At 40.5% G+C, this 15,010-nt stretch overlaps 1 protein-coding gene across 1 annotated transcript in view; it reads left to right on the top strand.

Annotated features, from left to right (window-relative positions):
- Positions 1-15,010, top strand: part of supt6h (SPT6 homolog, histone chaperone and transcription elongation factor) — an 81,725-nt gene that overhangs the window by 41,457 nt on the left and 25,258 nt on the right. Inside the window, exons 14-21 of the mRNA XM_041197132.1 lie at positions 1,635-1,764; positions 2,027-2,177; positions 3,661-3,815; positions 6,573-6,768; positions 7,816-7,958; positions 9,079-9,196; positions 11,486-11,562; positions 14,053-14,188. Of these exons, the coding sequence (XP_041053066.1) occupies positions 1,635-1,764; positions 2,027-2,177; positions 3,661-3,815; positions 6,573-6,768; positions 7,816-7,958; positions 9,079-9,196; positions 11,486-11,562; positions 14,053-14,188 (1,106 nt within the window). The remainder of the gene's footprint in view (positions 1-1,634; positions 1,765-2,026; positions 2,178-3,660; positions 3,816-6,572; positions 6,769-7,815; positions 7,959-9,078; positions 9,197-11,485; positions 11,563-14,052; positions 14,189-15,010) is intronic.

Here is a 15,010-nt window from a genome sequence, read left to right as displayed (position 1 = left end):
TTCCAGTATTTGACTATACATTTGATTTAGTGATCATATAGTCTGTAATTTATTTAAAATTTTATTTCCGCACACGCATATTTGTTCTCCACTCTAACTTCCTATGTCCACATTCATAGTGGAAGCTGCCAATGTAAGTTTGCCAATGCTGTAAAAACAATCTTGTCAGTGGTGATGTTGCAACTTCTTTAGTGGGCAAGGTATAGTTGCAGCATGAAACATTAGCAATAGTGACACCCTATGTGACTCCTAGTCCTTTTTGACCAGTCTGCAGCCTTCGACACGGTTGCGCACACCATCTTCCTTCAACGCCTCTCCACTGTCATCCAGCTGGGTGTGACTGCACTTCCTGGTTACTTTTTTATCCATCTAGTCATAGCCAGAATCATTCGTAATAGTTTTTCTTCCTGCTTCTGCCTCCCTATTGTCCCCCACAAAGATCTATCCATGGTATTTCTCAAATACGTGCTGTCCTTCAATGAAATCATCCAAAAAATAATCAGTTTCCATATGTATGCTGACAATACCCAACTCTACCTCACCTCACTTGGCCCTTCCAGTGCCTGAATTGTCAGATTGCTTATCCAACATCCAGTACTAGATGAGCAGAAATTTCCTCCAAATAAATATTCGAAATACCAAAGCCATTGTTTTCACTCCTTGCACGGATTCCATCCCTCTCTTTGTCACTTGCCTGAGACTGAACCAGACATTTTGCAACCTGGGTGTCATATTTGATCCTGAAATGAACTTCTGATCATGTACCTGTGCCAAGAACACCTATTACTACTTCCACAATGTTGCCTGACTCTGACCCTGCTTCATCTTATCTACTGTTGAATCCCTCATCCATGCCTTTGTTTCCTCTATATTTGACTATTCCGACACACTCCTTGTCAGCCTCATATCTTTCGCCTTCCATAAACTTGATGTCATCCAAAACTCTGCTGTCCATGTGCCAACTCACACCAAGCGCCCTTGCTCATTGACCTACATCAGCTCCCGGTTCAGCAATGCCTCAGTTTTTAAACACTCTTCCTTGTTTTGAAATCCCTTCATGGCCTCTCCCCTCCCTATTTCTATAACCTGCCTTGCAACACTCTTGGATATCTGCTTCCCTCCAATTCTGGCCTCTGGCATATCCCTAATTTTAATTGCTCCACCATTGGCAGCCTTTTACCTTCTACCTTTGAGATGTTCAAAACCTACCTCATTGGCCAAGCTTTTGATCATCTGCCCTAATATCTCCTTAATCTGGCTTGGTGTCAAAATTTGTTTAATAATGCTGCTGTGAAGCACCTTGAAAATTTTTATTACATTAAAGGCACCCTATAAGCATTTCTTGTTATCAATGTGGACATAGTAATTTATAATGGAAATATAGAAATCAGGATAGAATGGTATGACATTCAAGTAGGGAAGGAATGATATCTGCAAATCTTGGTCCAGTTGTTCCTGGCTTCTAATTCTACAATAACTGAAGGCTACATTTGATCATAACTCCTTATTTGAAATATCATGAGATCAATTAGTCTAAATTGAATCACAGGACAGAAATGATTGTGGCAATAGAAAATATAGAGTGCACGACTTACTAATGCATTTTGCTGGCTTTCTAAACACCTGTTTTATAGATGGGCTTGCAAAGAAGTTTGGTCTGACGCCTGAGCAGTTTGGTGAGAACCTGCGAGACAGTTACCAGAGACATGAGACAGAACAGTTCCCTGCTGAACCTCTAGAACTGGCAAAAGATTATGTCTGCAGGTTAGCAGCAAAACTGGCACATATACTGCTTCGAGTTCATATTAGCTTTTAGATCTTTACAGTACTCGATGTTTTTTAGAACTATATCTTAGCACTTAAAAGCTATGTCAGCCACCTTTTAAGGTTTAACATACTGTTTCAAAACTTGAATAAAAACATGAGTATTTTCACTAAATTAAAACCGTGAACTTTGAATATGACTTTTACAAATATGAAGTTAGCCATCTGCATCAGTCTGATAACGTTTGTATGCATATTTCAGTCAATTTCCAACTCCTGAGGCTGTTCTGGAAGGTTCTCGATACATGGTGGCCATGCAGATTGCCCGAGAACCATTGGTCAAGCAAGTTGTAAGACAGACCTTCCAAGAGAGAGCCAAGATTAATATTACTCCCACAAAGAAAGGCAAAAAGGTAATATGCAGAACCTGAAAATGGATGCATGTTTGGAAGTCAAGAAAGGTTTTCACCATGTCAAGTTGAGGAAGCTAATGTAATCAACAAGTTTTTGTTGTGAGTTTGGGCATTATTAATTGGCTACACTCATGGCTGCCCCACACCTGAGACTGTGACATCCATGTTAGCTCATCATGAGTTAAAACAGAATTAGCCTAAACATTGAGCAATAACAACAGAGGAGAATTGATTTCTACAATTAAAATATGCATCTAGCCTTATTTTGTATTTTGTAAGACGTTGAGCCTTCTCCACCATTCGACAACATCATGGCTCTTTGTGGCCTTAATTCCACTTTCCTCCCTGTCCCCCCCAATAGCCCTTCCTCAACTTCTTAAATGGGTGACTCTTATTTTTAACCTTTCCCCCCAGTTATAGATTCCACCACAAGAGGAAACATCGCTCATCCATCCTGTCAACGCCCCTCAGAATCTTATACGTTTCAATAAGATCGCCTCTCATTCTTCTGAATTCCAGTGAATATAGGCCCAACCTGCTCAACCTTTCTTCATGAGATAGTCCCTTCATCTCGGGAATCAGCCTAGTGAATTTTCTCTGCACTGCTTCCAATGCAAGTATATCCCTCCTTCCTCTGCATCAGATTCCCAAGTTATCATTCATACCCTCACCACACTCAGGCCTAGGCAAACTCTGCAATAGTTAAAACTGTCTTCTTTTATGGAGAGCTGATGACACACCCAAGTTGCAACTGCTAAGTCAGTTTCTTGCTGCAGTGATTAACACCTATTCACTTTCAATTGATTGACAGATAAGCATTACTGCCAGTCCGTTTCTGTTAACTAGGCTCCTTAACTAGTTTTCAGTTTTTATGTTTGAAGTCAGTCTGACTGCTAATCTAAATTATAGCTTGAGAAAAATTTGGCAGAGACTCCCTCCTGCACCCAGATTCCCAAATTCGCATGCATACCCCATCAAGCTCCCAGCCTCGTAATACTGTGTTCCCACATTCTGTTATAGCACTTGAATGATTACCTGCTCCTTTGAGATACTGTTAATGACTAAATGCTGAAATTTGTGGTGTTATTAGGGTAAATGAAAAACATTTTCGTAATGTGAAGTGTTACCTGTACGATAAACATTCAAAGCCACAGCCATCATGGAACTAGTCGAGTTGTTCTTGCAGAGAATCGGCAAAGACATGACGAGCCAATTGGTCCATTTCTGTGCTGCGACCATTTTATGATTTTTATGTACAACCTGAAAGGTGGCAGTTCTAAATAATAGTCCTTTGGAGAGTTGGATATGTAATATGTCAGAATCCTGTACAGGTGTTTAAAATAAATGAGGCAAATAGGATGATTAAGTCAAATATTTTTCAACTTTTATATTCCCAAAAAAAGGTATCTACAGGATAAATATTGTAAATAAGAACTTACAGTATCATGAGATTCTAACGCTGAGCCTATTTTTGTGGTTGTAGGATATTGATGAAGCGCATTTTGCTTATTCGTTCAAATATGCAAAGAACAAGCCAGTCAAAGAATTAAGAGATGATCAGTTCCTGAAGATGTGCCTTGCTGAAGATGATGGTTTGCTAACAATTGACATCTGTATTGATATGAAAGGAGTTGAGGGGTGAGTTATCACAACAGCAAATTAAAGTTCTCATGGTACGTGTTGCGAAGGCGGTAGGCTGGCTTTGTTAAGTGAAACAGTGGGATTGATGCTTGCAAATATAAATTGGCATTTATTACATAAAATGTTTCCAAAGGTTTCTGCTAATTAATGCACTTTTTGTCCAGGTTGAAATAACAAATCTAACGTTTGGGTGATTTGATCTCGGATGTCATTTCTTAGTGAATATTTTCCTTGATGATAGAATTTCCTCCTCTTTCTCCATCTCTACCTTCTCCCCGCTGCAAAAACTTAAAGATAGGGCTTTGAAATAATGAACGGTGGCATGGAAATGGATGACCAAAGTATTCTTTAGGACGCAAACTTAGTTCTGTACTATAGAGCAATATTTTTCTTCAGCCTGTCAGAAATTCACAGAATTTTTGTGAATCAAAACTTCAATTGACCAACCAGGTCAAAAAGTTGATGGGAACATCATAAGATGGAAGGAGGAACATAGCTTAATTTGATCAATGTTTCAGTGTAATGTAACAAAAATTGAAGGTACAGGATTTCAGTTAAAAATTGAATAGGTGTTTAATAAAGACAAAGTTTCTTCAATTATTTTTATTATTTTATTGTATTTAAATTTATATACAACAATACTAATAGGCTTGGTAGAGAGCAAGTAAGTATAAGTCAACAAAATGGGGACAACTCAGACCCATAGAGTAAAGAGGGGAGTGCTGCAATTCTAATCTCATTTAGCTTGATTCTCCTACTTCTTTCTATCCAATATGTCCCTACTAGTTACACAAGCTCCTTAGTGTTAGCAAAGCAGTGCAATTGTAGAGTGATTTGGAAATATGGGTTTCCCATTAGCAGTAATTGAGCAGTACAGACCAAGTTCAATTTCTGGTCTGAGTTAGCTGATTACTGCCCTGTTGGATACTCTACTGACACTTTGGGTGAAATTACCCCAGCTGAGTTACTGGCCAAACAGCGGGATCATTTGCAGATCAGGAACCAGTTGACAATTGGTTGGGCTTTGCAGAGGCACTATAACTGAGCCAAGGCATGAGCATCCTGCACCCTGCCCCCACCCCGCTTAACCACGCTTCCTTGGACAATTGTGGAGAGCAGGCAGGATGACGTGCTGAATCTGTCAGAGGAAGGTTTTCTAATTAAAGGGACCATGACAATGGCAACAGTGGCTCACTAGCAATTGAATTTTTGAGGCTGCAGCAACCACAGGAACAGAGAGGAGACCTGGTAAGGCTACCCCCAGGTGTGTCTCTCTTACTTAAAACAGAATTTGAGGGGCTGTAGCGAGGTGAGCTCGCACCTCTGCTTTCCCTCCTTGCAGGAGAAGAGAGCACACAACCTTGCGAGAGGCCACTGGGAAGGAGGTCTCGTTCCAGAAGACTACAACTGCCCGTAGCGATCTGCCATGAGAACCTGGGTCTCCAGATTCACTGGCAGTCAGACATCTCAAGAGAGCCGATTCTCTGCCTGTAGACCCTTTGTTGGGGGGTGCGGAGTAATGGTCTCAACTCCTTCCAGTTGGATTTCTGTATCCATCCCCTCTGCCCTATGGAAGGGTATGTAGCTGAGGCGAAGGCAGCAAGTACTGCTGTTAGTGTTCCTCCTGTTGGTGGTGGTGGTATTGCTTTTCTTCTCATCCCTCAGCAGAGGTTCAATGTGGAGCTGCATAAGCTGTGCTCATGCCATGGTAAAGGCTGGCAGTAAAGAGCAACTGGAAATAATGAAGTCCAAGAAGTTGACAATCATCTGTCAAGCAGTGATCATACCCTTTCCGAGAAGAAATACTATGAACAACAACCTGTCACTGGCCATTGCTGAAGCTCATCAGTTTCACGGATCAAAACCTTCCCAGCCCGTCAGTTTCACTGAAGAAGCTTTCCCTACTGTGCCCTCACCAAGTGGAGGAAAGTGAGGTTGAGGCCACAGTCAGATCAGCCATGGTCTATTGATTGGTGGAGTAGACTTGAGGGGACGAATGAGCCACTACTCCTGTTTTTCATGTCCTTATATACTGGTGAAACCTGTAACGGATGGGATGATGTCAGGATCAGATACGACATCACTTTTAGGGGGATGCGCTCAAATCTACCTCTGCTTGCCTGGATAAATTCTGTCCCTTTGTGTCTAAGCTAACAGATGAAGTGTGCTACTTTGCAAGGTACCTGAGGAACCTGACTGTATCCAATTTACTTAAATGTTCACTCCCTCCGCCACAAGCATATAGTGTCAGCAGTGTGTACCATCTACAAGATGCGCTGCAGCAACTTGCCCAGCCTCCTTCAATGGGGCCTTCTAAATCCATGACTTCTATCACCTAGAAGGACATGGGCAACAGACATAGGAACACCATCACCTGCAAGTTCCCCTCCAAACCATCCTGACTACAGCAGTTCAAGGCTGCGGCTCAGCACCAGTTTCTCAAGGGCAATTAGGGATAGGCAACAAAATGTTGGCCTTGCCAATGTACTCGCATTCCATGAACAAACACATGCAAACAAAAAGTTAGGTGCTTCCTGGGGGTTTTAGTAGCATTATGAGAGTTTTGTTAAACTAAGCCTAGAAATATTTTCTGGCTCGCTGTATTCCTACCTCTGTAAAGCCAGCCAATGATTTAATGTGCTCCAGATTGCCCCTGCTTTTGAAGCTTAATCAGAGAAACTTTCCTTGGTATTCATGGTATGCAGTGTGATATCTTACCGGTTAATGAGTTTGATTTTACTTCCCACCTTTTAGTTACGGAAATGACCAGACTTATTTTGATGAAATCAAGCAATTTTATTACCGTGATGAATTCAGCCATCAAGTGCAAGAGTGGAACAGACAGCGCAGCATGGCAATTGAACGAGCATTGAACCAGTTCCTCTACCCACAGATGGGCAAGGAGTTGAAAAACAAGTTGCTGATTGAGACGAGGGACTATCTTTGCAAGGTATTTAATGAAAAGTTATAGTTTCCGCTGTGGATGTTATGCATTTTAGGACAGGATCATGCTCTATATTTAGGATTTGTAGTGGCTTCCATCTCCCCAATAATTTTGCTATGTTTAACTATTTTCTCTTGCACTCTGGTATTTCCGCATCAAGCGTGTATTGATCCGCACTAGACCTCAAAATACATCATCTTTATCCTGTTAAATGTTTTGATTATTTTAGTCTCTTCACAGGAAGAGAGACAGGAGTGGTAAAATCCAGAAGAGCAGCATCTACTTACATGCATAGCTTAAAAAAAAACCTGCAAAATGCCTTACTTCAAATCTTAATTGGCATTCTTTGACGTTGGCATAGTGTTTTTTCAATGTTGGTTAGTTAATGAAATATATAGTAAAAAAAATCTATCACAAATGTCACGCATTTCCAAGTGCTTTTCACGCATTTTGGGGTTCATGTAGACACCGCCTACTCAAGTGCCATCCCAAAAGTGGCCTTCTCTTGTATTAGCAGTGATGGAAATGTATGTAGATCTGATGGAGACTCGAGAGTGTTCCAAAGGAAAATGGAATTTTAAAAATATATGTTTTAAAGTAGGGGATCTGAATAATGAAAATTCAAGCACTGTTCCTTCACTTCTGGGACCTTTTTAAATTTGAGTCTGGACCAGGCCGAAAAAGTCAATGATTCTGCATAAAATGAATTTGGCCACAATCAGCGAATTTCTAAAAGCACCCTGCATCCATAGCTCAAAACTGCCCACATTTCAGTTTAAATTGTTAGTAAATTATCAGTCTCACTCGAGGCATAAAAAGGGGTGGAGCCCAAAAATGAAAAGGTTGATGCAGATGCTTTATTGGATGCTTTAAGTTCATAAAAATACACAAATAGCCCTTCCAAATAGAAAAACAAATTTTATGAATGAATTTAAATGTTTGAACATCAACTCGGCTTAATCAGTTGACCAACTGATAGTCATGTGACGATCTGAGTTTTGTGTCTTGTTACCTTCTTTATTTAAAAATGCTAATCTTCTATCGTTTTAATAGTGTTGTAGCCGAAAACTTTACAACTGGCTGAAAGTCGCACCTTATCGACCGGACCAGCAGAATGAAGAAGACGATGATGACTTTATGGAGGAAAATCAGGGTAAAGGAGTTCGAGTGCTAGGTTTGGCATTTTCGGGAGAAAGGTATGTGTGCAAGAAAACATTTATTTTCATTTTAACATGTTCCAGTGAACAATTGTTTATGCTGAGAGAAATATGGAAAATACCAATTATGTTTTCAGGCAAAAGTACTTGTGGAGCTTGTGGTATGAATATTAGCTCCTTAGCAAAAGTATTACCCATTTTTTATTAATGCACTGCATAGAAGAATGGTGTAAACTAATGTGCTGGTGGTTCAACACACTTCTACAGTCAATTCATTTTATTGAGAAACATAGCAAATTTACAAATTACTGTAGTTTCCTTCAATATTTCAGTCTGAACCATATGTATTCCTAAACTGAAGTACATGCAGCATAGATACACAGCACAGGTAAAACATTTTAAATGGACTTTGCCACACTTGTACACTTCATTTAGATATTTTGGTTAAGGGAATGGAGTCTGCTAAAAGATTCAGTTAAGTACGTTCGTTGATTCAGTAAGCTATTAAAATACTGAATAAACTTGTGTCTTTGGAGGGAGGTAAGGTTATTTTTCTGTACAATGTCGTAGAATGTACTTCAACCTTGCATATTATGTGTCTCCACCATATTAGTTAGTAGGTCTATCTGAAATATTGTTGCTCCCCAGTGGTAATTTGAGTTGAGAGTTTTTGGTATTTTCCAAACCACTTTTCAGCTTAAAAGTGAAGAAATGGCTGATCAAGGGCATAACAGTTGTGCAGTCTTGATTCATGATGTGCTTTAAAATCTAATTCTGGAATCTAGAGACAGTTTATATTTGTCTATTTGAAGGATGTAAAGCCAACCTTTAATCCAAAGCTGCTTTGTGCATACAACTAGTAAAGACCACACGGTGAAGGTACACCTGAATCCCCTTTCCTTAAAGTGAACTGATGCTCACTGATATTATCAGACCACTCCTGCTGCGTCTCTTCTCCCCAGTCTGACACACGAGCAATAGCTTGATTTTCAACGGATTTCAGTAGACTCCAAAAAGTCTTATAAATTAATTTAATTAATTTGGGAACATAAACATAAATCTACATAGTGAGAAAGTTACATTTGGAATAGGCTTTTTGTGTGTAGCTTCATCAAAAATATAATTTAGTAATGTTTTATATAATGTTTCTTTTTGCTAGGGATACACCGGTCTTCTGCTCGCTTGTTAATGGAGAGGGTGAAGTGACAGATTTCCTACGTCTGCCTTATTTCTTGAAGCGAAGGAATGCTTGGCGAGAAGAAGAGAGAGAGAAAAAGGTAATAAATTTGTTTTCCACCATTGAAATATCCTGTACACAATTCTTCAAGCATGTGGATAGTGACTGTGGTGGTGGTGTTTAAGTCTACACTAACTACTGTTGGGGGGCTACTATTGTTTATAACTTTCATGATTTAAGGAAGGAATTGTGTCCAAATTTGCAGATGACATCAAATTGGGAGCAGTAGCAAATGACAAATTTCAATGTGCATAAATTTACAAAGACCTTGACAAGCTTGATTAGTGGACAGAAAAATGGCAGATTCAGTTTAATACAAGGAATCTAAGGTAGTGTGATTAGGCAGAGGCAAGGTTGATATGAATTAGGTGCTAAATAGGAAGATACTGAGGTATTGGAGCAGGAGTGAGATCTTGGGAGTTTTAATAGCCTAGCCACTATCAACAAATGGAATTTGGTGCTTATTAGGAATGCATCACGAGTATACATACATAGGTGGGCTAGATGGGCTGAAGGTCTTTTATTTAAAGCTGTTGCTATTTAATAACCACAATGATAATTAAAGGTTGCAGTTTAATTTGACACAAAGCAACATTGTTCCCTCACAATGAGTTGCTTTGGCTACCTTTCTTTCCTCTGGAACAGACTAAGCCATTTTGGTTACGTTATGCAGTAGAGTTAATTTAGTGTCTGCTTGAATTTTTTTTCATTCATGGGATGTTGGTGTCACTGGCAAGACCAGCATTTGTTGCCCATCCCCAATTGCTTTTGAGAAGGTGATGGTGAGCCACCTTCTTGAACCGCTGTAGGTACACCCACGGTGCTGTGAGGAAGGGAGTTCCAGGATTTTGACCCGGCGACATATTTCCAAGTCAGAATGGCGAGTGGCTTGGAGAGGAACTTGCAGGTGGTGATGTTCACATGTGTCTGCTGCCCTTGTCCTTCTAGATGGTAGTGGTAGTGGGTTTGGAAGGTGCAGCCTAAGGAGCCTCGATGAATTGTTGCAGTGCATCTTGTAGATGGTACACACTTCTGCCACTGTTTCTCAGAGGTGGAGGGAATGAATGTTTGGGGAAGGAGTGCCAATCTAGCGGGCTGCTTTGTCCTGGACAGTGGCAAGTTGGAGTGTTGTTGGAGTGGCACTCATCCAGGCAAGTGGAGAGCATTCCATCACACTCTTGACTTGTGTCTTGTAAGTGTTGGACAGGCTTTGGAGAGTCAGGAGGTGAGCTACTCACTGCACGATTCCTAGCCTCTGACCTGCTCTTATAGCCACAGTATTTATGTAGCTAGTCCAGTTCAGTTTCTGGTCAATGGTAAACCCCCAGGATATTGATAATGCGGGATTCAGTTATGGTAGTGCCATTGAATGTCATGGGGGGATAGTTGGATTCTTTCTTGTTGCAGATGGTCATTGCCTGGCACTTGTGTGGCATGAATGTTACTTGTCACTTGTCAGCCCAAGCCTGGATATTGTCCAGATCTTGCTGCATTTGGACGTGGACTGCTTCAATATCTGAGGTGCTGAACATTGTGCAATTATCGGTGAACATCCCCACTTCTGATCTTATGATGAAAGGAAGGTCATTGCTAAAGCAGCTGAAGGTGGTTGGACTGAGGACACTACCATGAAGAGCTCCTGCAATAATGTCTTGGAACTGAGATGATTGGCCCTTAACAACCACAACCACTTCCCTTTGTGCTAGGTATGACTCCAACCAGCGGAGAGTTTTTCCCCCGATTCCCATTGACTCCAGTTTTGCTAGGGCTCCTTGATGCCACACTCGGTCAAATGCAGCCTTGATGTCAAGGGCAGTTACTCTCACTCTCACCTCACCTCACCTTGGGAGTTCAGCTTTTTTGTCCATATTTGAACGAAGGCTGTAATGAGGTCAGCAGCTGAGTGACTCTGGCAGAACCCCAACTGTCAGTGAGCAGGTTATTGCCAAGCAAGTACCACTTGATAGCACTGTTGATGACCCCTTCCATCACTTTACTGATGGAAGAGAGTAGACTGATGGCCAGGTTGGATTCGTCCTGCTTTTTGTGTACATTTTCCACATTGCCATGTAAATGCCAATATTGTAGCTGTACTGGAACAGTTTTCTTTACAGGTGCTGGCTGACCTGTGCCTTCCCAGTATTTTCTGTTTTTATTTTGCATTTTGCCGTTGCTTTTAGAATTTGGCATTTACCATACTCTGCTGTTTAGCTTTTAATATTTCTGCTCCATTATTGCCAAACTAATAGTTTGCATAATTCAAGAGAAATAGACATGAAGAAAAGTGAATTGAATTACAGCAGCTCAATTCTATATCTTCTGTCCACAGGCACATGATATTGAAACTTTGAAAAAGTTTCTTCTAAATAAGAAGCCTCATGTTGTGGCTGTGGGTGGAGAAAATAGGTAAGGAACTAATTTGTTCATTTAATAAATAGCTAAGCTAGACTGTTTTTTAAACATTTCAGAACAGCTTGCTGGTACGCTAACAGCGTAGCTGTATTTAAGATCTGAACAGCCCCCTTTTTTGATTTACCTGTTTTAAAGCTTGCTTTTGCTTTCAGTCAAAAGCCCAATTTCACCTGATACATACCTTGGCACTTAGTTGTCTTTTTGTCAGAGTGAAGGAAGTGCAAAGAATTCCACCTTTGGGGTTAATAAGTAAGGTCAAGTTCCATGTACAACAACACATTGCTGTAAACACCTAGTGGTTAAGGGGACTTCGACAACATAGCAACAACAAAAAAACTTCAATTTTGGTTGATGAATTAGTGATCTAGAGATGAGGAAATGTTGCATTTTTAATTTTTTTTAAATCTTATTTGGTAACAATCATCAATATGTTTATGTTAGACTTAGTATCTTACAATATTAATTTTGTAACAAAATAGCAGGTTTTAGTGCTTAAACCCTAACACTAATGCCATAAAATCTATTCAGAAATCACCGGTGCCAGGTATAAGAATTATTGCGAAGCAAAAAGCACTTTTACGGTTGAGATCCTAATTTGTAGCAACTGCAAGGATGTTTGCCAAAACAAAATACAATTTTTATATTTTGTTTGTATATTAAAACTATTGTATCTACTGTGCATCAGTGAAAATATTTCTACTTAATTTGAGACAGTTGTGTGCTGCAGTAAATATGTACTCTAACTTGTTGAGCACACATGCTACTGTTTCTTACCAAATAGGTTACTATAAGTTGATAGGGTATCTTGGGAAAACCCAATCATTTTCTAGGTAGGAGACAAATCTATGAATAAGTCATCCTGGCCATCTGTAGTTACATGATCAAAGAAGTATTGGTTACATAATATAAAAGCAAAAAACTGCGGATGCTGGAAATCCAAAACAAAAACAAAAATACCTGGAAAAACTCAGCAGGTCTGGCAGCATCTGCGGAGAGGAACACAGTTAACGTTTCGAGTCCGAATGACCCTTCAACAAAACTTGGTAAAAATAGAAGAAGGGTGAAATATAAGCTGATTTAAGGGGGGTGGGACAAGTAGAGCTGGATAGAGGGCCATTGATAGGTGGAGATAACTATGGTGGTTGACAGGGCCCTCAACCGTGTCCGGCCCATCTCCCGCGCATCTGCCCTCACACCTTCCTCTCTCTCCCAGAACCATGATAGGGTCCCCCTTGTCCTCGCTTATCAGCCCACCAGCCTCCGTATTCAAAAGATCATCCTCCGCCATTTCCGCCTACTCCAGCATGATGCCACCACCAAACACATCTTCCCTTCACCACCCCGGCAGCATTCTGCAGGGATCCTTCCCTCCGGGACACCCTGGTCCACTCCTCCATCACCCCCTACACCTCAACCCCCTCCCACGGCACCTTCCCATGCAACTGCAGAAGGTGCAACACCTGCCCCTTTACTTCCCCTCCTCACCGTCCAAGGGCCCAAACACTCCTTTCAAATGAAGCAGCCTTTCACTTGCATTTCCCTCAATTTAGTCTACAGCATTCGCTGCTCCCAATGTGGTTTCCTCTACATTGGAGAGACCAAACGCAGACTGAGTGACCACTTTGCAGAACATCTTCGGTCTGTCCACAAGCATTACGCAGACCTCCCTGTCGCTCACCATTTTAACACTCCACCCTGCTCTCATGCCCACATATCCGCCCTTGGCCTGCTGCATTGTTCCAGTGAAGCTCAACGCAAACTGGAGGAACAGCACCTCATCTTCCGACTAGGCACTGTACAGCCTTCCGGACTGAATATTGAGTTCAACAATTTTACATCATGATCTCTTCTCCTCCATCTCCACCCCCTTTCTGATCCCCCCTTTTTTCCCAATAATTTATATAGATTTTTCTTTTCCCACCTATTTCCATTATTTTAAAATGTATTTCCATCCATTGTTTTACCTCTACCTTTTAGCCTTTTTCGATTCCTTCACCCCACCCCACCCCCACTAAGACTATCTGTGCCTTGCTTGTCCTGCTTTCTACCCTTAGTTAGCACATTCCTTAGATAATATCACCACCTTCAACACCTCTTTGTCCTATTGTCTGTGACATCTTTTGGTTATCTCCACCTATCACTGACCCTCTATCCAGCTCCACTTGTCCCACCCCCCTTAAACCAGCTTATATTTCACCTCTCTTCTATTTTTACTTAGTTCTGTTGAAGGGTCATTCGGACTCGAAACATTAACTGTGCTCCTCTCCGCAGATGCTGCCAGACCTGCTGAGTTTTTCCAGTTATTTTTGTTTAAATATTGGTTACAGTCTGGCTATCATTCCCATGTCCATTATTTTATAAATGTTTATATAGACATTGCGATTATTAATATTGCCACACAAGCATGTTGCAAGAAGTAATGTTTTGGACAGGACATGCACACCATACACCAGATATTTAATATTTAGGTATTTTTCTTGCTAGGGATGCACTTATGGTTGTAGAGGACATAAAACGAATAGTGCATGAATTAGAGCAGGAGCATCAAATGTCACCCATCGGAGTGCAGCTGGTGGACAATGAGTTAGCTCTTCTCTACATGAATAGTAAAAAGTCCGAGGTAAGAAATATGTAAATATGAGCATCACAATTGAAGTAACTAAACTTGTTGGCTAGGAGTACACAGCACGATCATTGGAATGCAAGCTTTTTCTGTACTGACTTTTGTATCCTTAAGTTGGTGCTGCTACCCAAGCCTCATGAATTTTCTCATTCACAGAATGTCATAAGTTCTCTCTCTCTTTTTTCTTTCCTGCTTGTGTTTACAAGCCGTATGCTTGAACTGTCATTAAAGAGCTGCCCTTTGTTGTATATCTCACCGAAGTTAACATTTCAGACCAAAAAAACCAAAATAATTTGTCACTAGGCAGTCAAGTAACCGAAATGGTTGAGCTTTCATTTGCTTCCCAGGAAGTCTGAGTCTATCGCAAGAGCTAGATTAGCTTCAGTTAGCAAAGTTAGTCAGTCCACAGCTACTGCATGTTGAGCAGAGAGGAAAACTCGAACTTCAGGTCTTCTAAATCAAAGAGTGCCCCCGACTGGTTGATCACTTGGTGTCATTGAGTATAACTGGGGTAATAGTTCAGTTTGGGCGATCAATTAGTGACCTATAGATGAGACAATGTTGTAATATTTTAATAAATTTTTTAAATCCTTTTGGTAATAATCACATCAATATACTTATGTTAGACTTAGAACCTTACAACACTAATTTTGTAACAAAATAGTAAGTTTTAGTGCTTAAACCAGAATACTGATACAATTAAATCTTTTCAGAAATCACAATGCCAAGTATAAGAATCATTGTGGATTATTAATTACAAAACGTGAAGAGGTCCCAGTTGGCCCAAGAATAGTAAATCACAAACTGTATAAAATTAGA

This window comes from Carcharodon carcharias, chromosome 10 (assembly GCF_017639515.1).
Source record: "Carcharodon carcharias isolate sCarCar2 chromosome 10, sCarCar2.pri, whole genome shotgun sequence".
Classification (NCBI taxonomy): Eukaryota; Metazoa; Chordata; class Chondrichthyes; order Lamniformes; family Lamnidae; genus Carcharodon; species Carcharodon carcharias.
The sequence above is the reverse complement of the archived record's forward strand: the minus strand, read 5'-3'. Positions and strand labels throughout refer to the sequence as shown.